Raw genomic sequence first — 27,132 nt, 5'->3', positions numbered from 1 at the left:
TGAAACAGGAATGCAACTTAGCACTCGGAATATTCATCGCTTTCCACAGTCACTAAATTTAGGAACTGTGGAATCGGCACACCAAAAATTAATAAAGCCATTATAAAATTCCCTATGTAAGTAATAAAATTGTTAATATTTATACTTAATAAAGTACACAATAGCTTACATTTTCAACAGCTGACTTATATTTTAAAAAACTATAGCGACGAAAAAAAAAATTTAAAATCTTGCTAATTCGAATCTGCCATGCCAACTCTGCCTGTATTCCCCATGTTGCAAAAACAAAATTGGCCTGTCAACTTAGCCTGAATTCGCTTTTATTATTAAATAAAACACATTTTTAATGGTGCTTAATTATGTCTTTCAGGATATAAATAATGTTTAATATTTCTTTGTTAATTTACACAAGATACATGTATAACTTTCAGAATTTTTGTATTTATTGCTGATTTACTTTTTTAAAATATACTTCAATGGGCAGGGACGGTATGAAATTATCGTTCTCTAAATGGTTAATTTTTCTGGCGCTGTGCTGCTTTGACTTTACTTTTATCATTGATTGCCTCATCTTCATATTGCCGCTGGAAATAGTCATAATTGCGGATTCCGTTACTAAGGCGGATTTTTCTTCTGTTATTCCGTCGGCGCGAGACTTCGCCACAGCGTGATTTATTGATTTCGTTGAGTTTCGAACAATTCCGTTTTCATCGGCATTGGTCGATTTTCGCGTGCTTGTTGATGCCCTGCGTTTAAACTTATTCATCGATTCATTGTCGATTGTTGTGTTTTTTGTTGGTTCTGGTGAAACAGTAGAATTTAAGTGTTTGCGTCTTTGGTAAATTCTTTTCGACTTTTTATGTTCCGCCTTAACATTAATGGATTTAGTTGAATTTCGTGTTATTTGAATCGGAACCTTTTTAGTTGATGCCAAGACTCGTAGTTTTCTAAATTTCCGATTAACATTTGTCCTTCTTGTTACGGGCGTGGGGGTTGTAGAATCGGGCAATGTTGTGTTACTATCGATAACAACTGTGCTTGATGCGGTTAAATTTTGAATGTTCTTCGGAGTTTCTTTTGTGGTAACGAGATTTTTCAGATGCAGCTTTAACAATTTCAACTTAGTTTCAATATTTGACGAAAAGTTTTTAGTAGCTTTCATAGATTTCAATCTGTTTTTGAAGGACTGTGTTGTAACATTTGTTGTGGAAAAGTTATTTTTTATGGGTTGTGGAGTGGTCCAACTCGGAATATTTTCGAAAAGCGATGATTCTGTTGATGTTGTTGCGGTAGCTGAAGTGGTTGAACTAATCAAATTTGGTCTAGTGCTATATTCGATATCGAATAAAGTGGTTTTAGATGGAAGCGCAGATTTCGTGGTTGTTGTTGTTGTGGTAGTTGGAATTGGCTGAGTTGAATGCTCAAAACGTTCTGTGAATAAGACTTGGGGAACTTCTGTGGTAAATACTTGGAGACTGGGACGAAATTCATGTTGCTCTTGTGTACTGGATTTACCGAACTTGGATGCCGAATGGGGTAGAATAACATCGTCAAGAGTGAAGTAGGTGTGAGCAACATAATTAAAATAAGGCAGAGTAGTTGATGTAGTAACAGGCAATTCACTGGTCATACTGTGCGAGCTATATTGGTCTTTTGCAAAGTCTTGAATTGAGTTTTTGAAGCAGTTTTCTGTGCACTTTTTCCAGATATCATTGGAGTAGTCGGACTGGTTCCACTGATTCGTAACGCCCATTACACGTTCTGCGTTCGAAAGCGTTCTAGCGGTTAGCGGTACAAACGAGTTAACGGAAGAATGTGTTTTGAAATCCACTGGTGGGCTTACTGGACCTGTACTATACTCAATTGTATTAACGGGAGCAGCCACGTAATCCACTGTGGTTGCCGGCGTTGATGTTGTTTTGAATCCATGAAAATTATTCAAATCCCTAAAGACGCTCCTGAAAAATAAAATTAATAAAAGGCAAAGAGACCAATATAGAAAATATACCTTTTTGAATTGGCATAAGCTTCGTGATATTGAGTAGGGGAGTGTACGTATCTTGGCAGCATATGCACATTGCGCATATAGTTTTTTAGTCTCATTTTTCCTACCAAAATCGGAGTCCTGTTGTTGTACCAATAAAATTTTCGCATAGCACTCGGGTGTTGTCTATATAAAACAATTGCTGGATGATCTACAGACCACATCTAAAAATGGATTTAAATTGCACACTTTCGCTTTTTTAAAGAGCTATTAATATTTACCTGTCGTTTTGGTCTCATATAAGTAGAAGATGCCCTTATATTAAGCAGTATATAAAACAGTCCTAAATAAAAATTTAAAAACTTTAATTGAGGGGTTAACTCAGACTTTAATTTTCGTACCTATTGTCATATAAATGACAATAACGCTGCTTTTCACTTTCCCCAACATATTGTACCAATACGTTTTACCGCAGACAGCTAACGACTACTACCATTAGTTTTTCATAAAAATTATTTGCTACTTGGTTAGGAGAAGGTATGTATATGTGGGTTTTTGCAGACTTTGGAGGAGGTTGTATACTTTGTTAATCATTCACACTTAAAAGAGCTTTGAGACTAAAGTAATATATCATTTCTTGTTACTTATTAGCTTACTATTAATTCATCTCTTTAAAAACCTTGAAAAACTGATTCTGTAACTAGTATAAGATTCCTTAAAAATCAATATTCGGCTATTATTTCGTCTGAAGTTGCAATGTGAATGATTATAATTAAGATAGTTTTCAGATGCTGCATGGAAACCATAGCGTGTGTTCTATGGAGCATAAAAATCAACGCTTGGACAAGCTCATCTTCTCTGTTATAATTGTTGCATCTTATATGTATATAATTGAATACACTTTCAAGGGGTAAGTCAATTTTCTCAAAGAAATTTTCGCATTCTGTTTGCTATAGACCTTGTTGTTACCCATTAATGCATTAAAACATTGCGTGCATATTTCGGTATAAAAAATAATGATGGGTTAGGTATCCGAAAATTGCATGTCTGGTTGCGACATACATGTACATATGTATATGTATGTTAAATTATTTATATTATAAATGAATTACTTGCATGTCTAAATAAGAACTGGAACTTTAATTGATTTGAGCAATAGGAAACAAAATGTCGCGTAAAGCAGTCAAGGGTTGTATCGGCTTTTTATTATTTTTTGTTAAAAATAAAAGGTAAATTTCTGTGTTATTAGTTTAAGATAATTGTATATCAAAAATATAACCTAAAGATACTTATTATTGCAGACTATATTGGACATTTGTAATCATTGTTTCTGGATGGAGCATGATAACAATATTTATTCTTCTAAAGAATAGATATGAAACGGATTCCACGAGTATTGGAGTGTCAACGTCTTATAGTCGTTGGACGAACACCTTTCCATCGATTGGAATATGTTTATCCAAAGCTCGGATAACTGATGACTTTACGGACGCTGTTAATAAACGTTTTCCTGGTGGAAAACAACCTTACACATATGTAAGAACTTTATACGATTACCTCTTTATAAACCCAAACAACTTATACATAAAGCCGGATCATTGCAAGGAACTAAATTCCACATGTGGAGTTGATATTTTGGAGATGAGAAGAGAGGTATTGAATGGATAAATGTTTTTAAATTGTGCTTAACATATTCGATTATAGTTATTCCCGACGTCGTGTAGGGATTTTTTGGACAAAATTTACTTTGCTGGAAAACTGCTCCCCGACTGCGAAAAAATATTTAAGTTTCATGAACTAGAAATGGGTTATTGCTTTCTTGCCAACAATTTAATGGACTAGTAAGAATAAATATTAAAAAACTTTATAAACAAATTGCATATCCCTTGAAATTCTCCTAGTGAAAGTACCGAAAAAATGCCTTTGTTATATTCGTCATTGGACAAATACCGGAATCTACGATTGGTGTTGAAAAGTGGCCTAGTATATCGCTATGATGTAAGAACCTTTAACATATTATAGCCCCGATAGTACAATTTCTATTAATTTGTATGTAGTTATATGTTCACAGTCCCGAGGATCTACCCTATTTTAATGCGGTAACCTATGCTATTAACGAGGAGCCTATGATACATAGTTTTAATGTCGAGGAGATTCATAATCACGATGGTGTCATTTATGAGCCAGTTTCTCAACGGCTTTGTAAATTTCCCAGTGAAAGTTCTATCAAGGGACTTCCATATAGGTGAGTCTTTCAGTTCATTGCATTTAATAAATTATTTTGTAAAATGTTTTTTCAGTTTTTCTATATGCATGTCTCTTATTCGAAGTGAAATTGAGATGAAGATCTGTAATTGCACTCTATTTAGTCATAAAGATTTTAGTAAGTATGGGCCAATTTTTTAATGTCATGTTAGGGTGCTAATTCGGGAAAGGAAATATAGTCTGTTGAGAAATCGCTTCTTAGTCAGTTAAGGCTTAAAATTTTTAAATTTAATTTTTTTTAACGTATTACTCTTTTTAGGTGCAATGAACTATTGTGGAGTCAAGGAAATTTCCTGCTTGGAAACAGGTGAGTTTTAGTTTTTGGGGATAAAAGTAACTGGTACTATTGTATAATTTCAGGAAAACTTGCAGAAAAGGTTAAGAATTATGTTGGAAATAATATCGTTTGTTTACCATCCTGCGTAGAGCAGCAGATAAGCCCCGTCGGGTAAAAAAAATGATTTTTGATTTTTTACATTTGTAATACCCATACGCTTTTAGGTCCAGAGAGAAAAGAAGTAAAATAGACGAAACTGAGGGTCATGTAGTCGAAATCGAAATAGCATCTCCGCCGGCTGCCAGATATTACAGAACTGTCACCCAGACCAAACTTGATTTAATAGGTATAGTTTTATAAACTTGCCTTAGCATCTTATTTATTATTAACTTTTCAGTTGGCATTGGAAGTGTTATAGGACTCTTTTTCGGCGCATCTTTACTTAACCTTTTGGAAATAATATCATTTTTTTTCAAAAAATTTAAAACAATGGTTGTAGGTTAGAACTTTAGATGTTATCAACTTTTCAATTTCGCAGCGGCTTTTACATGTTATTTTACTCCCACAAATAAAATAAATATATTCTGCAAAGACAAACGTATGGTTTTTATTAAAATTGTGCTAAATGTGCTTAATTATTATTTTCGAATAAATCTAAATGATAGTTTGCGATTTCGTTTTCTATAAAAATATTAAGGTCACGGGAGTTATCATTCTTAACTTTATGCACAGAAGTGTTAACATTTTGTTTTTTATAACGCAGTCCAACTCTAAAAAAAAGCAGTCAGACAGATTTCTTTTCCGAAAGTTTATAATGGCTTACATTCTGATTGAGGGTATATCAGGAGAGCTCCTCATTTTATCGGAGGACTTTGCTCTCAAGTAGCGGTGCTTAATATCGACACCAGAATGCTCATCCTGAAAAGTTTTGTGTTTTTAGACCTTTTGGTATACAAGTCCATCAATTCACTCACATCTCTCATATTGTAGGTGATAACCAAATTGTTGACGAAGCTCTCAAGAAATTCTGGATAAGCGTCCAGAACGTCCAGCAAGTCGTCTCTATGCAACTTATGGATATCGCAATATGTCAAGGCTCTAACCACTCCATTTGATTTCCCAAGCGTTGGATATATACAAGGGTTTTCGCCAAATATGTCGTTCTTGCCTTAAACGAAAATAATATTTAAACGAAAATAATATTTAATTTCGATGGTTAGAGTAAAACATCAAAAGTAACTTACCTAGGACGATAATCATATTGCCACCTCTTTGAATTTCTATGGATCCCCTGGCTATAAAAAACAAAGAGGTGAGGACGTCTCCTCTGTGAACTAGGATATCACCAGGTGGCGCATGGGTAGTTTTAAATTTAAGGGAGAATGCTCTGAAAATGGAAAATGACTTTTATTAAGATTCACGTAACTATATTTAAACCTACCTTAGGCAACCCGGGCTGGCCTCGGAAAAAGCGGCACAGGTTGTTAACAATTTTCTATTCAAATGCAGGCAAATGTCTGCTTGTAGGCACTCAGGAAAACCTTTGAGCAAGGAGCTCATATCGATTCCGTTCGTATCTTAAAATTTAATAAACGAAGCATAGATAAAAAAGAGGAAGAGTAAGAGTATAATTAATAATATTACAGGTCCAAGCATGTTGAAAATATTCCTCCAGTCTTTGCCTGAGTGGATTTGGTATCTGTAGAAAGGGGAGAAGCTAAAGTGCATAATGTTTACAGCGTTTGGTATTCTTGATACCTGGTGGAATCGAATGAACTCCCGAACGCGTAACATTTGAGTATGATATCTTGCAGTTCCCGAGTAAAGTCTTTGTATGATCGCAGAAACATTTCCAAAAATGCTTGCATACATAAGAGCTTAAAAGAGAAGTTAAAAATATCTCAAGGTAAACATATTTTTATAGTAAGTGCATATTTCGCATACATCCAACGAGCATTACGCAAATAGTAAACGCTTTTTCAGCATCAGTATTCGGTGCCACATTTCCAAAGCCAACGGATGTGAGCGACGTAAATGTAAAATATAAAGCTGTGATATAGCGTGACTACAAAAAAAGATTGTATAATTATCCGTTTTTCGTGGTAAAACAAAAGAAGAAAACCTTTATAGAGGGTCCACCAGTTCGGTTGTCAAAATAGGGTTCTTGAATATCATAGGCCAACGAATTCAGCCAACCTATGTTTTTCGCCGCGATGGACTTTTCGGCATTTCCAATTGCATACCTGTAATAATGTTAAACTGTTTCTAAAAAACTTATTTAATATAAGCACTTTATGTACCATATGCAGGCCAGCCAATGGGCAATCAAAATAAAGGTCGCCATCAATAATATAAGAACTGCAGCTCCATATTCCGAATAACGATCAATTTTTCTGGCCACACGAACCAACCTTAAAAGCCGCGCTGTTTTTAAAAGTCCTATTAAAGTGGTCGTCTGGAATTACATCAACATTAATAACTTACTGATAAGAATTGTTACACTCACCTCATCGGTATCACTACCAACTAAAAGCAAATCAAATGGAACAGCTGCCACAAGATCAATTAAAAACCAACCGCTTAAGTAATGAACTGCTATACGTCCTGGATGAGATACCTATAAAATGGTACGGGATAATATATATGTTTTCCAAATTGAGGGTTCTTAATAGTACCACTTCATCCTGTGCGTTAACAAAAGTAGTTCGAAAGTTAATTAAAATATCCACGATAAAGGTGACATCCACTGAAAATGTCTATTATATTACTTGTTTCATAATAATATTATCACTTACCAATCAAATCGATTATAACAATTGGGTCAGAGTTTATGTATTTATTATTTCTTCTTTGGTAATCCTGTTCTCCAAGTAAAAACGCCGCCACATATGGAGTGAAAATCGCCGTATACATCACTAGGAATAATATTACCCAGTCCCACACAGCTTTAAACGGCGAATAGTGTAGTAGGGTCCATTTATGATAGTAATTATTCTGTAACTTTTGATCAAGCAATATGTTTCCCCCCAGAGAAATAATCTGTTAGAAAACCAAATAGTTAAATCAATAACCTATGAAGTTGATTAAAAGATTTAGATATACCATATCGTTGGGATCTTGCATCTTAGGTTCACTTTTAGACCCGAGAAGAGCTTCTTTGTCCAACATATCGTCGTATGAACTGCCCAATAAGTTTTCGCTTGTCTTTTCAGTTTGATTGTATTTTGTATTTTTAAACATGCATTCGTAGGAATTTCCTTTATGGGTTTGGAAAACATCATTATTGTTTTTACGCAATGGCTCATACGAGCAAAGTAAATCGCAATCCCGTCTAGCCAATGTCTGATAGTTTTTAATATATAGCTTCTTTTTATCACATTTAACGCATTTCTTCGACATTTTGATACTAGTGTGCTTTTTGGGTTGGCTTGTTTTAAGTTCGTTTGAGACATTATTCTGTTCGAATTGATTCTCTCCTTTGCCGACTTTAATTTTCTTCAAGCATTCTTTTTTATTGTTTATTTTTAATAGTAGAGGCGAAAAAAAGCAATCTCCTGTGAACTTCGAGCCATGCCTTTCCTTAGCTTTTGTCTTTGTCTTGAGCTCAAGGGTTTCGTCATCATTAGTGGGTCTGGTCCGCAAGAATTTGTGATAGACCAGAGTGCTATGGTCTGGAACATTTTTCGGAAATCTTGATAAACTCTCCTTCTTGTCGTCGAACATACTGGCGTTTATAAGGATATCTGAAACAAAAACCTGTTTCTTTTCAATCTTATTTAGGTTGCACATAAGAGAGAAGAGTTCCCTCTCAACAAATTTATTGGATTTTGCAAGGCAATTTCGTTTAAACTCCTTTAAAGGCGGTTTCTTAGCGGTATCATTAATATTATTGTTGGACATGTACAGCTCACATTGCTGCACTATTTTATCCAATTTTCGGATTTCGCTGAGTTCCACGCAAGATTTGTGGGACATTTTAAATCTGCAAAATAAAAGAACGAAAAAGAGTAGCAAATTAATATCAAACATTCGCAGTAAGCTAGATTTGGAAGCACTTTTGATTATAACTAAACAAAAATCCGTTACAAAACACCTTTCGATCTAAAATGTAGTGCGATTGCAACCTGCAAAAATGTCGACTTCTTACCTAATGCACTTTTTATTTACTTTGCAAATCAAAACTGAACAGGTATGGCATACACATAAAGAAATAGGACTTTGCTCAAATTTTAGTTAATTGATGTGCCACTTTTGAATTTATTTCTTTTCACTTTAGATATATAATCAATATAATCATAAGCTACATAAATGTATCATAACAATTAATAGCTGCTTTAATGCTGTTCTATTTAAAAAAATAAATTAATTAATATTTGTTTTCAGCGTATTCAAGTCTTATTATTTAGAAATGTTCAGACATGCGTACTTCGTCACCAAGTAAAATTTTGAATCCACCAAAATTTCCGAATCATTGTTAATGCACTGGTCGCATTCGGTCACACTACTTTTAAATGTAAACAATTGATTTTTCCTACAAAACAAAAGTTAACGAAAATGTCTGGAGTTGCTGCTAAAAAGATTGCCGAGGCGGAGAACTTGGTGAAACAAGCCGAGAAGAGGTAACAATAAATATATTGTCATAAGGGGAACAGCTATAAATACAACCAAATTATCTTTACAGCTTGAAATTGTCAATGTTGAAATGGGTACCTGATTACGATAGCGCTGCGGATGAGTATTCCAAAGCTGGTAAGTATTAAAAAAGTGGTGTGACTAATGTTTCGGAAAATATTATTTATATTACACAATTATAACATATATTATAAAATAAGTAAATCGTTTTATTTTTGCTTAAGAATTTTCATCAAAAATGGTCTTGGTTTTTGTGTATACGTGGTTGATGTACACAGTGCATCTGCAAATGTACATAAAGGAAGTTGTAAAAAAAAATAATGTTATATATTTTATATTACACACACTACCTTATCTAATACAGTTATTATTATAAATATTATTTGTTATTTTGTATCTCTTTAAAATTTATTTATTTATTTAACTTACCATTTTCAGCTACTGCCTATCGAATAGCCAAAAGTTACGATAAGAGCAAGGATTGTTTTTTGAAGTCTATTGACTGCTACAAAAACAACAAGTCCTGGTTCCATGCAGCAAAATCATACGAACAGGTAAGCAAACAAAATATAAAAGCTATCTATAACTCCCTAACTTGTAATGTATCTTTTAGATTATTTTGTTGTCTAAGGATGCTGATACACTTCACGAGGTTGAGGAATACGCCAACAAGGCTGCAAATTTGTATCAACAACATGGATCTCCGGAAGCAGCTGCTTCCGCATTGGATAAAGCCGCAAAATTAACCGAATCCAAGCATCCCGACATGGCGTTAAGGTTCTACCAACATGCCCTTGAAGTTATAATGGTTTGTAGTCACCTTTCACTCATCTTATGATCTCTTTTAGTAGTTACATGTACATTTACTATTTCGCACAGATTGAGGATTCCGTCCGTCAAGCAGCTGAAATTGCATCGAAAGTTGCAAGAATATTGGTTAAGCTAGGAAGGTAAGGTTTCAACTCACACCATTAATATTTATTTACTATTATTATATTATAAATTCAGGTACGAAGAAGCCACAAATGCGCTCAAAAAAGAGATAAGCTTAAATCAACAGACCGAATCCTATGGTCAAATTGGTCGGTTAGTCGTGGCATTGGTAATGGTGCAATTAGCTCGCGGGGATTCCGTAGAAGCTGAAAAAACATTCAGAGAATGGGGAAATTGTTGCGAGCCCGAAGAAGTCTCCACATTGCAAACATTGTTGCAAGCTTTTGATGACGAGGATCCAGAGTTAGCCGCTAGGATGCTTGCGTCCCCATTTATCCGACATATGGACGTTGAGTATGCCATTCTATCCAAAAACATTCCATTGCCCCAGGGCATTCAAGTGGAGAAGAAAGCCGGCGATAATGATAATGCTGGATTTGTAAGTACTATGATTTAAAAAAATTCACTTTCTGCCTAGATCCCTCTTTATCTTTACCTTACCTTACTTTTTTACATTTCAATATTTCAAATATCCATTAAACAGTTTGTTTTATAACTCAAGAAGAGCTGGCTTATTGTTTATTTTTTTAAAAGCTAACAAATTTGATCATCTCCTTTTAGGAAACCAATGACAATGAAGCCGAAGACGAAGGAGGCTTATGCTAATTTTATTAACGTTTTACGGTTTGCCTGTTAGTCAAAAAATATTTATCGTTAATAATATCGCTTTTAATATATAAATTGTTAAATACAAATTTCATCGCAATCGTTGTACTAATATCCTTAAGAAATACAAAAAACAGAAAATACTACAAGTTTTTGGATTAATCAATGGGTAAAATAATTATTTATCATTAATAAATGGGGTTACTGTTGTTTAATAATAAGCGTAAAGATTTGTTTAAACTGTACTTCATCATTGAAAATATATATGGTGATTTGAAAACGTAAGCTAAAGCTGTTAAAAATGTTTAATAATAATAATATTCAAAAAGATAAAGAATAAATAATATTACAACCAAAAACTTTAGTAAAATAGGTATTTCATATTAATATTAATATTAATTTTTTACTATTAATTTATTTGTATGTTTTTTCTGTTCTCGTTAATATTATTAAATTATAAATTCGTATCAAAATATAAATGCGTTAATATTTCTAAAATGTATCATTCCACCGTTCCTACTCGAGGAAAAACGTTTGAGACGCGTCACGACTCATGTTGATATTTTGCATTGCCCTGGCAACTCCTAACCTATGCGAAATAACCGACCAAATTGATTCGTCCGGTTGTTCGTGAAAGAAGGCGGAAGGTTAAACAGTATTTGTAATATATATACTTGGCAAGCAATTTAAAAATTGTGAAAGTAAAAAACTACAGGAAAAATGGTACGTATAATTCCGACTCTTAGTCACTTAATGTATGGAATCCAGCTAGTTAGAGTGAAATATTGGTGAAATCGCATGGAGTGAGTAGGAGTGCGAATAAAAGTGCCTTCGATTCGATGAATCATATAAGCATCTCCTTTGAAATCTGTATATATGTATGTATATACATTTAGATAAGTGTATATATACCAATCATACATATATTTTAACTTTTTTTTTGGCTATATGTACGTTGGCCATATTCGGGCATATAAATGGTCATGAATGTGTGCGTATACATATATACCAAATTAGTCATTGGTAGCAGCGGATATTACTCATTTATTGAAGTGTTTCCATACTTTTCGACAACTACTCACTCATAAATGGTAATTTGCGAAAATTAATCGCAGAAGAATGTAAAAAAAAAAGCAGCTGGAAAAATGGAGCAATTTTAAATTAAAAAGTTGGAAAGAGAAATGCTCACATTTGGATTTTTATGTGCATATATTTTTACACACTTGAGTGTGTGTGGGTATACCGCTTTTTTTATATTTCGATGGCTATAAATATGTACATATGCATGTATGTATCGGCGGGCAATGCTTATTTTCTCGCAGACGCAAAAAGTGTGTATGTAAAACTATATTACCATACAGAAATATGTATAAATACATATCCATATATGTATCTGCAGGCATACATATTTAAGGTGTGATCGTTTCCTTGCCGCCTGCGTATGTATGTATGTTTTTGTGTGCGAGACATGTCTGTATGTATGATTTTGGTTTGTCGGCGCTTTCCCGAATATTATGGAAAATCGTGCATTTTCTTTCGTTTTCCAACCTCACACAAGTGGGGGGGAAAATGCACAATCAGACTGCCTCTTCCCATTTCTTTCTCTTATTTCTCGGCTTGTTCTCACCCTTAAACTTGCCGGCACTTGTGAACTTACCCTTGAACTCTTTGAGCGCCGGGTGAAAAAAGAAGACGAGCTGTAAATGGTGCCACGCCCACCACTCCCAGCCAGTACATGTGTTAAGTGTGCGCCACTTTTTGAACATTTTAACCATTAGAAGGTTTCTAGTAGCAAGGCAAATAAATAACATAAATAAATTACCTTTGTTATTGCCGGCAATCAAAGAAATAAAATTTGCAAAGCGGAAAAGAGATGGCTATACTGTCGGTTCAAAGTGGGCAGTTATGTTGGCAGTTACTCACACACACATGCTTATATACATCAGAAAAATGCAGGGTGCCCCATATTTAAGTCGGTATGAAACTTTAATGAAGTTTAAATTTAAAATCTTCACTATGAATCTCTATATACCAAAATAGTCACCCTACGCATAAAAATACAGTAATTAAAATAATTTAGCGTTAATTTAAGAAAGTATTTTAAGTTGCTTATGTTTGCAAGCGACATCAAAGATTAAACACCCTGTGTCATCAGTACATATAAATGTACATCTGCCGGCGACAGTTTCGCGCGCTTTGAATAATTCAAAATAAACATTATATTTCATTATTATTTTAATAGGCTTCTGGTGTAACTGTGTCTGATGTCTGCAAGACTACATACGAGGAAATAAAGAAGGACAAAAAACATCGCTATGTCATTTTCTACATTCGCGATGAGAAGCAGATTGATGTGGAGACTGTGGCAGATCGCAACGCCGAATACGATCAGTTTCTAGAAGATATCCAGAAATGCGGTCCTGGAGAATGCCGGTAAGTTTTGAGTAAAGATGTCTGGGCAATATAGTATAGAATCCCCAACAACAACCCTTTTCTTGTCTATGTGTTAAGCAAAAAAAAGGTGTTAAATCCCCTGCTTTTAGCTTACCATAAAGACGAAAAGACGGAGGTTAATAGTTGAATGTCCGAACAGAAAAACCTTTATAATTTACGTTTCATTTCCACAGGTACGGACTGTTCGATTTTGAATATATGCACCAATGTCAAGGCACCTCTGAGAGTTCAAAGAAGCAAAAGCTGTTCCTTATGTCGTGGTGTCCCGATACTGCCAAGGTAGGCTTAGCACCAAAAACTAAGTAAAACTTTGAACTAATTTAATAAATTTTGTTCTGTACAGGTCAAGAAGAAGATGTTGTACTCCAGCTCCTTCGATGCTCTCAAGAAGTCGCTGGTGGGCGTGCAAAAGTACATACAAGCCACTGATCTTTCCGAAGCCTCCCGTGAAGCCGTCGAGGAGAAGCTCCGGGCCACTGACCGCCAATAAACTGTACGAGAACTGTGCATTGCATTTAACAAACAAGGCATGCATGAAACAGCGATGGAAACAAGTATCCTGTTGAGATCGCCAATTTGTATGAGAATTTTCTACATAATTTGTATTTTCAGTAGAAATAAAGAATGAAATATTTAACTTGACAAATACGTATTTCAACACTGAGTGTGGTAAAAATATTGTACCCTTGGATACATTTTATTAGAGTTAAAAATACAATATACTTAAGATGAGAAGTCTAACTTATAAACTGAACATCTAATAGCCATGCTGGATCACTAATGTCTGAAGAACCTTTCGAATCTGGTGGCCAGTATTCAGGCACGATTTCAAGCCCAGCGAAAAGGCCACCGTCAAGATGTCAATTGCGTGTTCCTGCAACAGCACCGACATCTCTGGCAGATTATCGATGGCCGTCGCTGCCACCGAGGAGTTCTCGTCCCGGAGGCACTGAATGTAGGCGTTCAGGGTGCACAGATTGATGTCCGAGTTGCCGGGATTGTGCTTGAGGTGTCTGATCAGGATGATGAAGGCAATGGATCTGATCTGAGCACTTGGCGAGAATATCAGATTGAGCAGACGCTCGAACAGCTCGTTGATAAACACAAACCGCTTGGATGTCAAGCACTCCAGCTCCTGCATTGGACCCAGAACCACATCCTCTGTGTTTGCCTGCTTAATGATCTTGATCAGATCGAGGAAGTGCGGCGAAATGTCCGTGTAGTTCGATCTGCTGTAGGAGCCCAAGGTAAGAACCGCCGAAGAGCCCCTGCTGCCGCCCACATCGATGGGTGTTGGCGGATTTACCTCGATGGCCTCTTCACTGACTACGGGCTTGCTGGCCGATGGCTTCACATCCACGTGCTCGTCCAGGTCGTACTCATACTTCACCTCCTCGTCGTCCAGCTCGGAGGCCGAGTGCGACTTGTGCTGCAGAAGGGCAACTGCCTGGACCAGAACCTGCAGTTTGGCCAGCGAAGTGTACTTGGCAGCCAGCTCCTTGAGGATACCCACGTACTGCTCAATGAAGAGAAGGGCACTTGAGGGATTGTAGTTGATGTAGGCCTGCAGCATCTGCACAAACTTATTTAGCATCTGGCAGGCCTCCTTCACTGAGCTGTGGTGCTTAAAGAAATTGAAGTAACACGACAGTGTATTCTGGATTTCGTTCTTGTACGCGTCCTCGAAGATTGTCGGTTGCAGCAGCTCCAGCGTCCTTAGAATCTGGACGAATCGATGGAAGTGGTGCTCCTCCCGCAAAGCCTTCATACTGATTTGCGCCCGACCCTGCATAATAGAGGACAGAACGCTCAACTGGCGTAGGAAAAGTAGCGGATGAGAGGCAGCCAGCTTGCGCAGAAGTAACTCCGTGTCCGTGGATAGGGTTTCAAAGTCCTTCTTGCCCACCAGACTTCCCAAGCAGGTGATCAGATTATTGGATACTTTGTCAGCCTGACAGCCCTTTAAACTTTGCAGCTTGTAGGCCTGTTCGCCAGTTTTGCTCGGCTTCAGGAACTTTACGCGTGGGTACATTATGTACATCTGTTGCACGACTTGCAATTTTAAGTAGTCCGACACCGCACTGTTCTCCACGTGTTCCATCACCTTGACCATAAGGTCTCTTCGCTTCTCTGTCAGCTTGAACAGCAAGTTCATTCGCGAACAGAGCTTAAAATCGTAGTTTCTGCTGTCCACCTTTATCTCGGAAAGTCCCTCGTGCAGAATAAAGTGGGCAAATGGTTCCAGTTCGGAGGTCTTTAGCAGGAAGAAGGCATCCGGCCGTACGTTCTTAGACATGTACTTCTCGCGACCCTTCCAAAGCTTTGGATTTGTGGTCAGCGCCTCGAAATAGTTAAGAACCGTGGCGTAGTCGTAGTCTCCACGGAATTCCCTGAACAAATACTCTGCAATTCTTTCGATAGTGTCCCAGTTGGTTTGGTGATTGATTAAGGACAGCAGGTAGAACCTAAACTCGCTGCAGGACTTTGAAAACAGGAAGCGCTCCTTCATTAGCTGAGTGGAAACGATTTCGGGATCCACTTCGGACAGCCAGTCGATGAAGAGTCCGTTGTGGAAAAGCTGATCGCTCTTGCTTTTCGCGACAGTCTTACAGTCTTTGGATTGATCGAAGCTTTCGATGATGCCCTTAACGATCTGCTTTCTCGCTAACAAGGCGGTATTCGCCGTAAACTGCTGTTCATATATCTCCCGGGAATTCCTCAGCATAAACACTAGGCTCTCGTGATATAACTCCGTTTTCTGTAGCAGGCTGGAATCGGTGAAATTGTGCTTAAAAATACTGAAGTTCTTTTGCAGAGTGTTCTCTAGCATGTGGTAATTATCGCTGTGCAGCATGCAACTGAAGAAGGTTCTCAAAAAAGTGCATGCATGTCGACTCATAATAACATCGCAACCCATGGCCATCACTTCGGTTATGGCGGAGACCAGATCGTTTCGATTGCTACTCGGGTTGACCAGCATGTCCAACAGTTTTTGAATCAAGGATCGACAATCACTTCTTGTTACGGTCAAGTGATCAGGCTGCGTGAGAATGGTTTGGGTCACCTCTTTGGTTGCCATAAAATCGCTGTGACTACTAGTAGTCTCAGAGGAATCGTAGTCACCTATTTCCACGGTCTCCTGGATCACCACACTGATTTTGGGCAGATCCGGTACAGTTTGCGAGTGGGAATGCAGGTCAAGCGCCTGGACGGTGTAGTGTCCATTCTTTGCGCCCCGTGCCTGCTGAATCTCAATAAGCTGAGCCAGATACGCCTTGTTGAGAATGGCATTCTTCACTAGATCGAACTGCTCCAGCACAGCGGTATCCAGCATGGCCAGCAACTTGGACATCGAGTTGACAGGGGTGCCGAAGTTTTGGACAAATAGCACAATCTGATCAGGCGTCAAGTCGTTCAGCGCGGCCTCAATTAGTCTGTCCACGGAGGAGCGGATCATCTTTAGTTTCAGCCAGTCGGGCAGCAGTTGCACCTGTTCTTGCGGCATGCTAGGCAAAAAGGCCACAGGCGCCGGTCGTCCGGGCGGGAACCAATAGTCCAAAATTGGGATAGACTCCGGCATGTTGCTGTTCGAATACGTGAGCAGGATAATGAAGGCGTGAATGATGTTTATGTGTAGGGGCAACTGCACTCCGTCGTCAAACTGGACCATCAGCAAATCCGGGTATTCGGTCCATTCGTACGGCTCATGGTACTCCCTCAGCTTAATAATATAGTTATTAAACATTACAAAGAGGCATTTTAGTGTTTGAATGCGGTTCTCGTCGGGCACATAGTCATAATCCTCCTGAGAAATTATAATGTGCTGGAACATTGTGCTGCGCTCCACAATCAGTTGCGCCATATCGATCACGTGATCCAGCATTTCATTCACCGGATCGTTCAGCGTATGCGCCGTTATGAACTGGATATAAGCCATAATCAATTCCGGACAGTTTTCCACTTGGCATGCAGCCCGCAACTGGGGAATAATGAAGGGTTTAACCTCAAAGAAGTGGGGAATTTGTTGGATCGACTTCAATAGCCACTCGTTTTCAAAGTCCCCCGAGTGCCTGAAAATTATCTTCAGGCCCGAGAGAGCAGCTACTCGCGATTGTTTGACCGTGGAGGATAAGCGCCTGAATATGTAGTCCAACAGCTCGCAAACGATTTGGTGGCTTAGATTCCCATCAAATATCAAATTTCGCAGAAAGTTAACCAGCTCAGCATCGCGACTGTTTTCCTCGTTTATGATATGCGCATTGAAGAGCAGGAACTCACAAAGGCACTGCACAGGGAGGTGGCTGAAGTCGCCCTCGCTGTTCTGAACCAAGTCCGAAAGCCAGGGCATAGATTGCGTAGTGCCCTGCCTTTGGATTATGTCCAACAGCAAGTCCGGTTTGCGGCAGCGACAAAACAAGTGACCGAGCTTATAAGTCTGGTTTAGGAACTTAAGCTGGTCCAAAACCATGGACGGCACCTTGCGCGGCGTGCCCATGGGGTCCATTAGCATGAGCTGGGTAATCAGGATCGCCGTCTCCTCGGTGATAACTGCATGCGGCGATGTTTGGGCAGCCAAGTACGTTTCGAACTGTAAAATGTGGTCTCTTTCCACTGTGATTATCTAAAAAAAAACTCATTACAACATAAGCACCCATTTATTTATTCAAAATTTTACCTGCAACTCATCCTTGTTGGCTGTCGAATTGTTAAACTGATTGGTAATGCATATTTCCATCATCATCTTCATTGTGGGATAGTGGTCCCAGCAAAAGGCTCCAAAAGAGGATGGATTGTGCGCGGATATCATAAGCAAAATGAGCCAGGCCTTCCAGTAAAACGCAATGATGGCAAGCTTTGGGGGCTCATAATCTGAGGGCAGCCGAATATTCTCCGGATGATGGTACTCAGACATGCTAAACAGAAAGTCAATAATGTCAAATTTGTTGGCCTGCACTGCCGGTATATTGGTGGCCTTCATCCCAGAAACTCGCTTAATGACCAGCAACAGGACATCGAAGGTGTTCGCGATGGAGAAAGGAATATCCTTGGTGATGCCAATCAATATGATGCGCAGCAGGGTCTCCTCGTGAATCGGCGTCTCGGAAATGATCCTGAGGATGGCTCCTCGCTCCGGCTCTGAAGGCCACTGATCGCAACGCGAATACTGCTCCGGGCTGTCCAGCAGCAGAAGCTTATGCAGTGCCTGGTGATATTCGGCGGCCGGAATCTTGAAGACAGTAGGCACTGTTTCGTACATCCAAGACACAGTGTCCAGTTGAATCTGCGACATCTGATTGTATAGCTTAAGCAGCGCGTGGTTGTTCTTCGTATCCCGATTCGTTTTTAGAGACAAACTGGCTTCCCTAGCCTGCGGCGTGGCCGACAGAAACATGCAGAGGCACACAATGTCCACCATGGAGTGGAAAATTCTCTCCTTAAACTCGAACATTTCGATTTGCGGTGTGAGGTCCTCGCGCTCGCTCAGAAATGTCTTGCAAAACTTGACCAGGTTTACATCAAAGCGCAGCATTCGCACAAGTTCTCTCAAAAAGACACGCAATGTCCGGAGGCAGTCATCCCGTTGAAGCAAAAACTCCTGGTAAATTTCAGCCAGATTTGCAGCAGATTGATCAGAAGACGTTTGAAACATGGTAGCTGTTACAGTTTAAATAATAAATTAGTAATGAATATGATTCTTAAAAAAAGGTTTTATTTAAATACCAAGCATTCCCATATTGTTCGGGTTCCTGGTGTTAGACAGCTCATTTTGCACGACTAGTTTCATCACAGTGCTCAGTATGTCCGGCTGCAGATATATCATCTCCTTGAGGCACGACATATAGTGATTTATCAGCGGTTTTGTTTTAAGCCGCATCTTCACCAGAACCAAGAGCACCTCGTTGTCCTGAGTGTTGCGTCCCTTAATGTTGAAACAAATGTATGAGAGCAATTGCTGGGCGAACTTAACTAGTTTTCCGTTGTGAATCCACAGCTCCAGTCGCGAGATGCTCAGACATCGAACCTCTGGAATTCCGGAAGTGGTGCAGAGGAACTTCAAAAAGTTCCTAGTGTAGTTATCCTGCTGCTGGCGCTTGTTGAGTTGATCGCGAATAGCATCGCTAACATGCTTCTGCACTACGGCATCGTTGTATCTGGGTTTAACAGCGCACATGGCATCAGAAATAGGCTCCGATTCAGCATTCAGCGGACTGGCATCGAGGCTTTGTGTGGAATTGTCCCCGGAATCGTCGTCCACGGTCATGCTATCCCTGTGCGCCTGTCCTGTGGGAAGAGCCGTGCTCACATCCCACCGGAGCAGACTTATGTGTGGAGTGCGGGTCTTGAAAGCGGCGCATATGTTTTTTACCAACGGAGCACACAATTCGTTATCCGCCCAATAACGCTCGTTGACCGCATCGTCTATATAGGCGCGTAGGAGTATCTCCGGCCACTGCGATATGTCCACAAAGCCCCTGGTCAGCAGGTTGGCAAACAGGATGTGCAGGTTAGTGTTGTACCTCATTTTTACATTGGCTTCTCGTCGGAGAAAGGACAAGAGCGCGCAGGCCACGATATCCGTGCAGAATATAGCCGGCTGCAGCTTTGCCACATAGATTAGGGCCAGCAGGACTATATTGTCCACCTTCGAGCGCGATGAGCTCGTCGTAGTCTGTTTTATAACGCCACAGACCAGCCGGCCCACAGTTTCGCTATCATTCTGCTCCAGGGCCGCGTATATAGTTTCGATAACGCTTTCCAGATCGCAGTCGATGGCGAACTGTTCCCAGGTCTCGCACTGGCTGCTGCTTGACATGTCCGTGGTGCCCGCATCCTTCATGTTGCCCCGGAATCGCTTGCTTGAGCTGGCCAACGAGGATGAGGCTTCCCGCTTTCTGTCCGACGAAGATATGGCCTTGATGGGCATGATCTTGGATTTGGAGTCATCGCGAACGCTTTTGGTTCCGAGGGCAAAGAGTTCTCCGCCCAGCGGAACCTTCTTTTGGGATCTATTCGATCCGCTGCCTTTGCCGCGGTCCATTTTTTAGCAGATTACAACGAAGGCAGCAAAGTGTGACCGACCTTCTTTAGGCTAAAAATCTTTTACAGATGTATTAACGCATTGTGGGCGTCAGCGCAAGACTCTAATTTGAAACAATGGAAGTGTTGAAACAAACTTTATTTAAGAAAATAAACTAATTTTAACCTTATTAACTATATTGTTATTAAATAATTGACCCATTTAACTAATATCCTGCATTTATAAGCATCTTAATACATATTTTTTATGGCTGTTCTATAGTACACATATTGCACTCGTGCCCTTCAAGGCTTTCCCGTTAAGGTCACACTAAATATTTCTTAAATTGTTTACAAATTTAAAGACAATAGATCATATGAAAAGTTGCGGTATAAACTCTAAATTAAAACTAACAAAGCAACATGTTTCTGTCCATCGCACCGCCTTTGATGGATTTCGAAGACGAACTAATGTGGATAAATCAGTCAAACAGCGAGAAAGTGGAGATTTTATATGACAAATCCAACTACGTTACTCCCAATACAAAACACCTCATCGAACAGGCATTTCTTCAGCCACTAAGTCTGCAGGATCAGCACATTTTGTTTGATGATTTGCTAAAACAAAACACGGACATCGCACGCCAATATGGACTGACTCCGGCCAAAGTAAGTTGCTAAATTGCAGATCTATGTACATATTTAACCCCAACCGTCTCCTTTTATAGCTACCTCTACTAGTTGAAAACAATCCACTAATTTCCATTGAGATTTTATTAAGACTGATGATGACCACCGATATAACAGAGTATTTCAACATATTGGTTAATATGGATATAACGCTGCACTCCATGGAAGTGGTTAACCGGTAAAATTCCACAAGTGTCATCATCTAAAAACCCTGTTAATGTACATCTTTTGTTTCAGATTAACCACATCGGGTCCATTGCCTACAGAGTTTATCCACTTATACATAAGCAATTGTATCTCGACCTGTGAAACAGTTAAGGATAAGTACATGCAATCCCGACTTGTGCGGCTGGTTTGCGTATTTCTTCAGTCATTAATTCGAAACAAGATTGTCAACGTTAAGGTATGTTCCCTTACCATTTTAGGGCTATAATTATTACTTAAACTTCTGTTTTCCAGGAATTATTTATTGAAATCGAAGCTTTTTGCGTTGGTTTCAGTAAGATCAAGGAGGCGGCCGCCTTATACCGTCTTATCAAACACTTGGAAACTGGAGAGAGTGCTCTTTCTTCAAATTCCCTATCAAAGTAATAAACTGGTGTCTTGTTATGGTCAAAACTATGTTGATAAAGAGGCAAACTAATAAGAAAACACCCGATGTACATGTAAAACAAATTCGCATTTAATAACTTAAGTATCTAGTGTAGAGTTGTGTGTTTTATGAGTGAGTGTTGTTGGTCGCCTCGCTGGTATGAAAGTAGAGTTGCTCGGACGAGGGTTTGGGGAATCGGCTTAAATAGCGTTCAAGTCTTAAGAATTTAATCGAAATTAGGCGCTTGTCGAACCACCAGCCGTTGATTTCGTTGTGAATCATGCCGGCGTCCTCCTCACTGGCGCATCGGATGTACACGCAGCAGGACTGGATGTCCAGCTGGACATCACAGATCTTGCAGCGAGACCCAACCTTTTCGATGATCGACTCCACGATAGACTGCTTCAGGTTGGCTTGATCAACTTCTGAGGAGTCAAACATGTGCCGTATCTTCAGGCATGGCGTCGGTGGATTGGCAATCTTGTTGGAGTTATCGAAGGCGGGACTCTGCCACTTCTTAACCAGGCCCGGATCCTTTTTGTCCAGATTCCTGTTCCACGCAATCGTGCGCATCGCCTTTCCATCCCGATTGACCATTCCGAACAACACACGGCTGTCGCTCTTCTCCAGCTGCTTGAGGGCCTTGTTCCAAGAAGACAGGTGCTTAGAGCGCTTCTTGGCAGGCAAAAACTTTTCCTGCAGCTGGCTTATAATCACCTCGGGACTCTCAGACTGGGAACTTAAGTAGATCAGCTCATTGATTATGTCCTTTGAGAACTGGTCGACCGCCAGCAGGGCTTCCTTTTGTTTGAGTCGGTAAATTACCACCGCAAAGTAGACGACGAGGAATCCAGCTACTATTAAAATAAGCGTACCGATTACTGTGAAAAATCGGGTCATCTTTTTCATTAGAATGCACTTGAGCGGCAGATTCGGTTCGGAGAGCTCAAAATATGAGCCCTGACCGATGTGATTTGAGGAATCCACTACTTGAATACTCCACTGTGGATTTTCGGCAATAAGATATTGTGCAGCCAACAGGTTAGTGTGCAGATTTCCCCTGTGGGTTTTCGGGCTGCTGACCATTTCCCTCACAAACTCGCCAACTTCAAGGGTGGCCGGTAAACTAGCATCTTTGCAGTGATGGAGCCTGGCTCGCTCGTTTAGATGCTTGAAAAGCTCCTCGCTTAAATCCAGCGCACCGCTCAGCGAATCTTTTGCTATGCAATTTGTCTTTTCGCTGATCATTTGCAATTCGTTGGGGTTACATAATGTATACTTCAGTGTCGTTTTGTCGATAGGACTCTGCTCAAACCTTTTGCCCACATACAGAACAGTGATTATTGTCAGAAATATTAAGAACAGCGAAATGAGCACTTGTGGTATTACGTAGGGTCTGATATCGGGGTTTTTAAAAAACGATTTGAGGTCTGACAAAGCGAATCGAGGAAGTCTTTCGTTTCTTGGGAGCATTCTCGTCGCCTGGGGTGTTGAATAGTTAAATTTCCGCTGGATTGTGGTATCGCGAAAGCTGAGCAGTCTGTTTACTACGCCTCCATCAGATATCTTAACCTTTCTTATTGGTTTTGCAAAGCTATTCGTGTCAATGGCGTACTGACTGGCGCATTGCTGTCGGAATTTGCCATTTAAGCCCAGGCTGTGGGGCGAGCAGTCGCCATCGTAGTTGGAGGCCACCACAGGTGGCGGGGCGTACATCTTAGAGGCAGACAACTGTAGCGGACTCGAGTCGTTCTCGTCGAAACTACGATTGAAAACCAAGGAGCTGCGACTCATCTCCAGATCGTTATTGTTGTCCAGGCCATTGGCGTAGCCAGGAAGAGGGGGGGCGTGGAAGTGGGGATACTGCGGATATGGCGGCGACTCCGTCTGCTCCTTGGAATATAGCACGTACTTGTTGCTCCGCTTTTTCAACTTGTCCGCTCGGGTGTGTTTCCTCAACTTCTCAATTAGAACCGCTCGCGTTGTTTCCGTCACTGGAGTGCTGGGAAAGCCGCTCTGGATTAGCTTTCTGTGTAACTCCTTGTCACTCAAACTATTTAGGCTTTCAGTTGACATTTTTCAACGATCTGCAAAAGGTACAAAGATGTTTAAAATGTATGAAACGTACATTGCAACATATGTATATGCATACACAGGAATGTGCATATATAACTGCATAGAAAAGCACATTTTCACAAGTTTTTGAAAAAGGCAGGCGGTTTTTAGTTAATGTTCGCCGATATAACTATAGCTAGCTTTCCTCAACCCCTTAATATCAAATAATCAAAAAACTGTTTATAATTCAACAAACATGGGGAAATGTGCAAAATAAATGGCGTTTAAAGAAAACATACCTACACAAATACACTGATACAGAAATGTCCAACAAGTGAGCGCATCACACAAGATGTTCAAGGTGCAACAAGGCGGTAATTACATAAAAATAAAATAAACTACAGATTTTTAAAGCAACAGTCTTACAACCATATTTTGATTACAAATTAATACGGCACATACTAAATTATTAAGTCAAGGGTGCGGCGCGAGCCAAAATAAAATGAAACTGGAATGAAACAGAAAAGTGATATACCTTGTGCACTCACGACATCGGATCTAAATATCGATATACTTTTTATTAATTAAAAATAAGAAATAAGCAATTGTTATTGTAAAATTTAAAAACCTTAAACATTAACCTGAAATAAAATCGTAAAACTAATTACTAATAATTAAAAATAATTAATTAATAATTATTATTACAAATTACTATTACTAACAGAAATAAATTCATAACGTGAAAAGCTAAGGTCAGACCTTTCGTTCAGTTAAATTATGTTGACAGTTTATTATTTAAAACTTATTATAAATAGCTTACAATAACTAAAATTGAATTTTTTTTTGTTATTTATGGTATGAATTTAAATTTAATAATAATTTAAACTCTCGCTCTTGGATTAGCCAAACATTCGTGTTTCTCCCCAACTGTTCCACAAGCAACATTTTCAACGCTTGCTACCATATCTATCGAAATTGGCTATTTGGAAAGCGATGGCAAAACTATCGGTGGAGGCCAATCAGTTTTCTTAAATTGTAGATACATTTATATGTGTTTGTGCTTTAAGAATTAAAAAATTGTATGCCTTTTGCAAAGGTGCGTATACGGAAGCTACCTGCCCGCAATTAATTGCGAATTATCCGGCTCTCTGCATCGTTTTCCATTTTGAAGTGTGAATGGGCCGTGAAAAGTGTGTGTGTGTACACACATATTTTGTAAATGCAGTGGGACATATAGACAAGTCAAGTGCATACACATACGCACAGTGCCACCATATAAATATACCGAACTGAAACAGAAATTGCCGAAATAATGTGCAGAATCTAATGCATTTCTCTCTGGGATTACAGGCCGATGCGAATGCCCGATACAACTGACCACAGGCATGAATCGTAGGGGTTTAAACACTGGCAATACGATGACTTCTCAAGCGAACATTGACGATGGCAGCTGGAAGGCGGTTTCCGAGGGCGGATCTATGCTGCCCGCGTCCAATTCGGCGGCCCTGAATCCGGACGGGAGCAACCAGAGTGGCTTTGCGCAGGGCGGCCTGCCGTACAACTCGGGCGGCAATCCCTATCCGCCCGCCGGCCAATCCTCGCCAGCCGGCAACCAGTCCATCGTGTTCCAGAATTCCAACCAGCCTGGCTCGAACACACCTCAGTATACCTCCTCACCTGCTCCCTCGGGCTCATCGACACCCGGACCTGTTGGTGCGCAGAACATTCCCGGCAACTATCCGCAGTCGGCGACGGCGGGCAACTTCAACGGCCCGGTTGGCGGACCTTTTGGCTCTCCATCCTCTGGACTGGGACAGTTTAGCCGGCCGGCCAGCTCGGGCACACCGTTCAACAGCGGCCAGGCCGGGCACTTCTCATCGCCCACGGTCTTCGGCGTTGGCGGGCAGTTCAATCCAATGCCACCGGCGTCACCATTTGGCCACGGAGGCAATCACCCCATGATGGGCGGCCCGCAGCAGATGGAGCGCATCGATCAGGGCTTCAGGCGGCACAATTCCTACTTTAGTCACACGGAGCATCGAGTCTTCGAGCTGAACAAGCGGCTGCAGCAGCGCAACGAGGAGAGCGACAACTGCTGGTGGGACTCATTTACCACGGAGTTCTTCGAGGACGACGCCCGGCTGACCATACTGTTCTGCCTTGAGGACGGACCGAAGCGGTACACCATCGGACGCACGCTCATCCCGCGCTTCTTCCGCAGCATATACGAGGGCGGCGTTTCGGATCTGTACTTCCAGCTGAAACACGCCAAGGAGTCGTTCCACAACACGTCCATTACGCTGGACTGCGACCAGTGCACGGTGATCACGCAGCACGGCAAGCCCTTTTTCACAAAGGTGTGCGCCGATGCAAGACTGATCTTGGAGTTTATGTATGACGACTACATGCGCATAAAGTCGTGGCACATGACCATCAAGGGACACCGCGAGCTCATTCCAAGGTCCGTAATCGGCACCAGTTTGCCGCCCGATCCGATGCTGCTAGATCAAATCACCAAGAACATCACACGGGCTGGCATCACCAACTCCACCCTCAACTATCTGCGCCTGTGCGTCATTCTCGAACCGATGCAGGAGCTGATGTCGCGGCACAAGGCGTACGCTCTAAGTCCGCGCGACTGCCTAAAGACCACACTGTTTCAGAAGTGGCAGCGCATGGTGGCCCCGCCCGGCAAGAAGGATCCGCAGCGGCCGCCCAACAAGCGGCGCAAACGGAAGGGCTCCAATTCGGGCGGCGGCAACAATTCGAACACGCCGCCCGTGACGAACCAGAAGCGCTCCCCCTCCGGCCCCAGTTTCTCCCTGTCCTCTCAGGACGTGATGGTGGTTGGCGAACCTACGCTAATGGGCGGCGAGTTCGGCGAGGAAGACGAACGGCTGATCACACGGCTGGAAAACACGCAATACGACGGAACCAATGCCGTGGAGCACGATAATCACACCGGCTTCGGGCATGCGGACTCGCCCATCTCCGGCTCAAATCCGTGGAGTATCGACCGGGCGGGAGCCATCCCGGCCAGCCCTGGGAACGGGGCTGCCCCGCAGAACAACGCGAATATATCTGACATAGACAAAAAGAGCCCCATTGTATCGCAATAGAAATTAATAAAACATAATATTTCGCTATATTGTCAAATGTATTTTCATACTTGCATGTAAAAATATTTAAATAAAGCTTTCAAGTTTTAGGAAATGTATATAAGACATACATACATATTAAATCTATATAATTGTACTTTAAGTCGTCTATTCTACACACTATCTATTATATAATTGTAGCGTAGGATATTTCTGTTCTGTCTTTGACTGCCTTGCAAAGTACTTAATGTGTTGTTTTAGTAAAACATAACTTTTAAGCACAACGCAAAAAAAACATTGAAAGCTATTTATTTACATGTCATTATATGGAACAGCAGGTGCTGTCTTACTTTATGGGTTTTTTCTAGGGTTTTGCTGTTAATCATGGATTGCCTGTTAATATGCGAAATTAATGAAATTGACAAAAACAACAGTAAAGTTTATCTATATTTTTATGGGTATCGCAACA

The 27,132-nt window shown here is 40.3% G+C and overlaps 9 protein-coding genes across 11 annotated transcripts; 5 read left to right on the top strand and 4 right to left on the bottom strand.

Moving 5' to 3' along the window:
• Positions 1–18: 18 nt before the first annotated feature.
• LOC108052479 lies at positions 19–5,123 on the top strand. Of its 2 annotated transcripts, XM_017134861.1 has the most exons (11): positions 19–116; positions 2,773–2,894; positions 3,286–3,637; positions 3,689–3,825; positions 3,886–3,982; positions 4,042–4,229; positions 4,285–4,367; positions 4,509–4,556; positions 4,610–4,697; positions 4,751–4,872; positions 4,924–5,123. In XM_017134861.1, exons 2-11 carry the CDS (start codon positions 2,773–2,775, stop codon positions 5,028–5,030), a joined length of 1,344 nt encoding a protein of 447 aa, XP_016990350.1. In that variant the 5' UTR covers positions 19–116; the 3' UTR covers positions 5,031–5,123. The 2 variants fall into 2 exon arrangements, with proteins under 2 accessions (XP_016990350.1, XP_016990351.1); XM_017134862.1 differs by lacking the exons at positions 19–116; positions 2,773–2,894 and adding an exon at positions 3,137–3,213.
• Positions 443–2,434, bottom strand: LOC108052478 (cell wall protein DAN4). The gene is made up of 4 exons (XM_017134860.1): positions 2,386–2,434; positions 2,266–2,327; positions 2,009–2,208; positions 443–1,958 (listed from the first exon to the last, which is right to left on the bottom strand). Exons 1-4 carry the CDS (start codon positions 2,432–2,434, stop codon positions 443–445), a joined length of 1,827 nt encoding a protein of 608 aa, XP_016990349.1.
• LOC108052476 (potassium voltage-gated channel unc-103) lies at positions 5,109–9,042 on the bottom strand. The gene is made up of 15 exons (XM_044456491.1): positions 8,953–9,042; positions 7,629–8,508; positions 7,322–7,565; positions 7,202–7,272; positions 7,033–7,143; positions 6,827–6,981; positions 6,649–6,769; positions 6,471–6,591; positions 6,285–6,403; positions 6,171–6,225; positions 5,968–6,103; positions 5,771–5,913; positions 5,501–5,694; positions 5,350–5,444; positions 5,109–5,296 (listed from the first exon to the last, which is right to left on the bottom strand). The coding sequence occupies exons 2-15, from the start codon at positions 8,499–8,501 to the stop codon at positions 5,158–5,160; spliced, it is 2,577 nt and encodes an 858-aa protein (XP_044312426.1). The 5' UTR covers positions 8,502–8,508; positions 8,953–9,042; the 3' UTR covers positions 5,109–5,157.
• LOC108052480 (gamma-soluble NSF attachment protein) lies at positions 9,001–10,906 on the top strand. Its single transcript, XM_017134864.2, has 7 exons — positions 9,001–9,145; positions 9,208–9,275; positions 9,597–9,712; positions 9,772–9,966; positions 10,038–10,108; positions 10,167–10,530; positions 10,713–10,906. The coding sequence occupies exons 1-7, from the start codon at positions 9,081–9,083 to the stop codon at positions 10,755–10,757; spliced, it is 924 nt and encodes a 307-aa protein (XP_016990353.1). The 5' UTR covers positions 9,001–9,080; the 3' UTR covers positions 10,758–10,906.
• A 431-nt stretch (positions 10,907–11,337) lies between these two features.
• Positions 11,338–13,853, top strand: LOC108052475 (cofilin/actin-depolymerizing factor homolog). Its single transcript, XM_017134858.2, has 4 exons — positions 11,338–11,480; positions 13,000–13,190; positions 13,385–13,490; positions 13,555–13,853. The coding sequence occupies exons 1-4, from the start codon at positions 11,478–11,480 to the stop codon at positions 13,699–13,701; spliced, it is 447 nt and encodes a 148-aa protein (XP_016990347.1). The 5' UTR covers positions 11,338–11,477; the 3' UTR covers positions 13,702–13,853.
• A 23-nt stretch (positions 13,854–13,876) lies between these two features.
• LOC108052474 (integrator complex subunit 1) lies at positions 13,877–20,286 on the bottom strand. Its single transcript, XM_017134857.1, has 3 exons — positions 18,933–20,286; positions 17,887–18,866; positions 13,877–17,832 (listed from the first exon to the last, which is right to left on the bottom strand). Exons 1-3 carry the CDS (start codon positions 20,248–20,250, stop codon positions 13,969–13,971), a joined length of 6,162 nt encoding a protein of 2,053 aa, XP_016990346.1. The 5' UTR covers positions 20,251–20,286; the 3' UTR covers positions 13,877–13,968.
• A 269-nt stretch (positions 20,287–20,555) lies between these two features.
• Positions 20,556–21,624, top strand: LOC108052485 (CCR4-NOT transcription complex subunit 11). Its single transcript, XM_017134871.2, has 4 exons — positions 20,556–20,897; positions 20,957–21,096; positions 21,156–21,321; positions 21,378–21,624. The coding sequence occupies exons 1-4, from the start codon at positions 20,652–20,654 to the stop codon at positions 21,507–21,509; spliced, it is 684 nt and encodes a 227-aa protein (XP_016990360.1). The 5' UTR covers positions 20,556–20,651; the 3' UTR covers positions 21,510–21,624.
• On the bottom strand, positions 21,579–24,046 carry LOC108052484 (inner nuclear membrane protein Man1). 2 transcript variants are annotated; one of them, XM_017134869.1, is made up of 2 exons: positions 23,865–24,046; positions 21,579–23,597 (listed from the first exon to the last, which is right to left on the bottom strand). In XM_017134869.1, exon 2 carries the CDS (start codon positions 23,584–23,586, stop codon positions 21,637–21,639), a length of 1,950 nt encoding a protein of 649 aa, XP_016990358.1. In that variant the 5' UTR covers positions 23,587–23,597; positions 23,865–24,046; the 3' UTR covers positions 21,579–21,636. The 2 variants fall into 2 exon arrangements, with proteins under 2 accessions (XP_016990358.1, XP_016990359.1); XM_017134870.1 differs by having other exon boundaries at positions 23,869–24,046.
• A 509-nt stretch (positions 24,047–24,555) lies between these two features.
• On the top strand, positions 24,556–26,970 carry LOC108053984 (LIM domain-binding protein 2). Its single transcript, XM_017136726.2, has 2 exons — positions 24,556–24,661; positions 24,916–26,970. Exon 2 carries the CDS (start codon positions 24,951–24,953, stop codon positions 26,682–26,684), a length of 1,734 nt encoding a protein of 577 aa, XP_016992215.1. The 5' UTR covers positions 24,556–24,661; positions 24,916–24,950; the 3' UTR covers positions 26,685–26,970.
• The last annotated feature ends 162 nt before the right edge of the window (positions 26,971–27,132 follow it).

The sequence above is a fragment of the Drosophila rhopaloa genome, unplaced genomic scaffold, assembly GCF_018152115.1.
Source record: "Drosophila rhopaloa isolate 14029-0021.01 unplaced genomic scaffold, ASM1815211v1 contig_115, whole genome shotgun sequence".
Lineage (NCBI taxonomy): Eukaryota > Metazoa > Arthropoda > Insecta > Diptera > Drosophilidae > Drosophila > Drosophila rhopaloa.
This window is presented reverse-complemented; position numbering and strand designations above follow the sequence as displayed.

Bases quoted from the DNA above. Each gene is read 5' to 3' on its own strand.
- LOC108052478 (XM_017134860.1), bottom strand. From the start codon at position 2,434: ATGTTGGGGAAAGTGAAAAGCAGCGTTATTGTCATTTATATGACAATA. The intron at 2,209-2,265 runs GTAAATATTAAT...ATCCATTTTTAG, and splicing joins ATATGAGACCAAAACGACAG to ATGTGGTCTGTAGATCATCC. The intron at 1,959-2,008 runs GTATATTTTCTA...TTTATTTTTCAG, and splicing joins GCTTATGCCAATTCAAAAAG to GAGCGTCTTTAGGGATTTGA.
- LOC108052479 (XM_017134861.1), top strand. From the start codon at position 2,773: ATGCTGCATGGAAACCATAGCGTGTGTTCTATGGAGCATAAAAATCAA. The intron at 3,638-3,688 runs GTATTGAATGGA...ATTCGATTATAG, and splicing joins TTTTGGAGATGAGAAGAGAG to TTATTCCCGACGTCGTGTAG. The intron at 4,557-4,609 runs GTGAGTTTTAGT...GTATAATTTCAG, and splicing joins AATTTCCTGCTTGGAAACAG to GAAAACTTGCAGAAAAGGTT.
- LOC108052476 (XM_044456491.1), bottom strand. From the start codon at position 8,501: ATGTCCCACAAATCTTGCGTGGAACTCAGCGAAATCCGAAAATTGGAT. The intron at 7,144-7,201 runs GTACTATTAAGA...ACCATTTTATAG, and splicing joins TTAACGCACAGGATGAAGTG to GTATCTCATCCAGGACGTAT. The intron at 5,695-5,770 runs GTAAGTTACTTT...TTTTCGTTTAAG, and splicing joins CAATATGATTATCGTCCTAG to GCAAGAACGACATATTTGGC.
- LOC108052480 (XM_017134864.2), top strand. From the start codon at position 9,081: ATGTCTGGAGTTGCTGCTAAAAAGATTGCCGAGGCGGAGAACTTGGTG. The intron at 9,713-9,771 runs GTAAGCAAACAA...TGTATCTTTTAG, and splicing joins CAGCAAAATCATACGAACAG to ATTATTTTGTTGTCTAAGGA. The intron at 9,967-10,037 runs GTTTGTAGTCAC...TATTTCGCACAG, and splicing joins ATGCCCTTGAAGTTATAATG to ATTGAGGATTCCGTCCGTCA.
- LOC108052475 (XM_017134858.2), top strand. The intron at 13,191-13,384 runs GTAAGTTTTGAG...TCATTTCCACAG, and splicing joins TGCGGTCCTGGAGAATGCCG to GTACGGACTGTTCGATTTTG. The intron at 13,491-13,554 runs GTAGGCTTAGCA...TGTTCTGTACAG, and splicing joins GGTGTCCCGATACTGCCAAG to GTCAAGAAGAAGATGTTGTA.
- LOC108052474 (XM_017134857.1), bottom strand. From the start codon at position 20,250: ATGGACCGCGGCAAAGGCAGCGGATCGAATAGATCCCAAAAGAAGGTT. The intron at 18,867-18,932 runs GTATTTAAATAA...AAACTGTAACAG, and splicing joins GAACAATATGGGAATGCTTG to CTACCATGTTTCAAACGTCT. The intron at 17,833-17,886 runs GTAAAATTTTGA...GTTTTTTTTTAG, and splicing joins CCAACAAGGATGAGTTGCAG to ATAATCACAGTGGAAAGAGA.
- LOC108052485 (XM_017134871.2), top strand. From the start codon at position 20,652: ATGTTTCTGTCCATCGCACCGCCTTTGATGGATTTCGAAGACGAACTA. The intron at 20,898-20,956 runs GTAAGTTGCTAA...CTCCTTTTATAG, and splicing joins ATGGACTGACTCCGGCCAAA to CTACCTCTACTAGTTGAAAA. The intron at 21,097-21,155 runs GTAAAATTCCAC...CTTTTGTTTCAG, and splicing joins TCCATGGAAGTGGTTAACCG to ATTAACCACATCGGGTCCAT.
- LOC108052484 (XM_017134869.1), bottom strand. From the start codon at position 23,586: ATGTCAACTGAAAGCCTAAATAGTTTGAGTGACAAGGAGTTACACAGA.
- LOC108053984 (XM_017136726.2), top strand. From the start codon at position 24,951: ATGAATCGTAGGGGTTTAAACACTGGCAATACGATGACTTCTCAAGCG.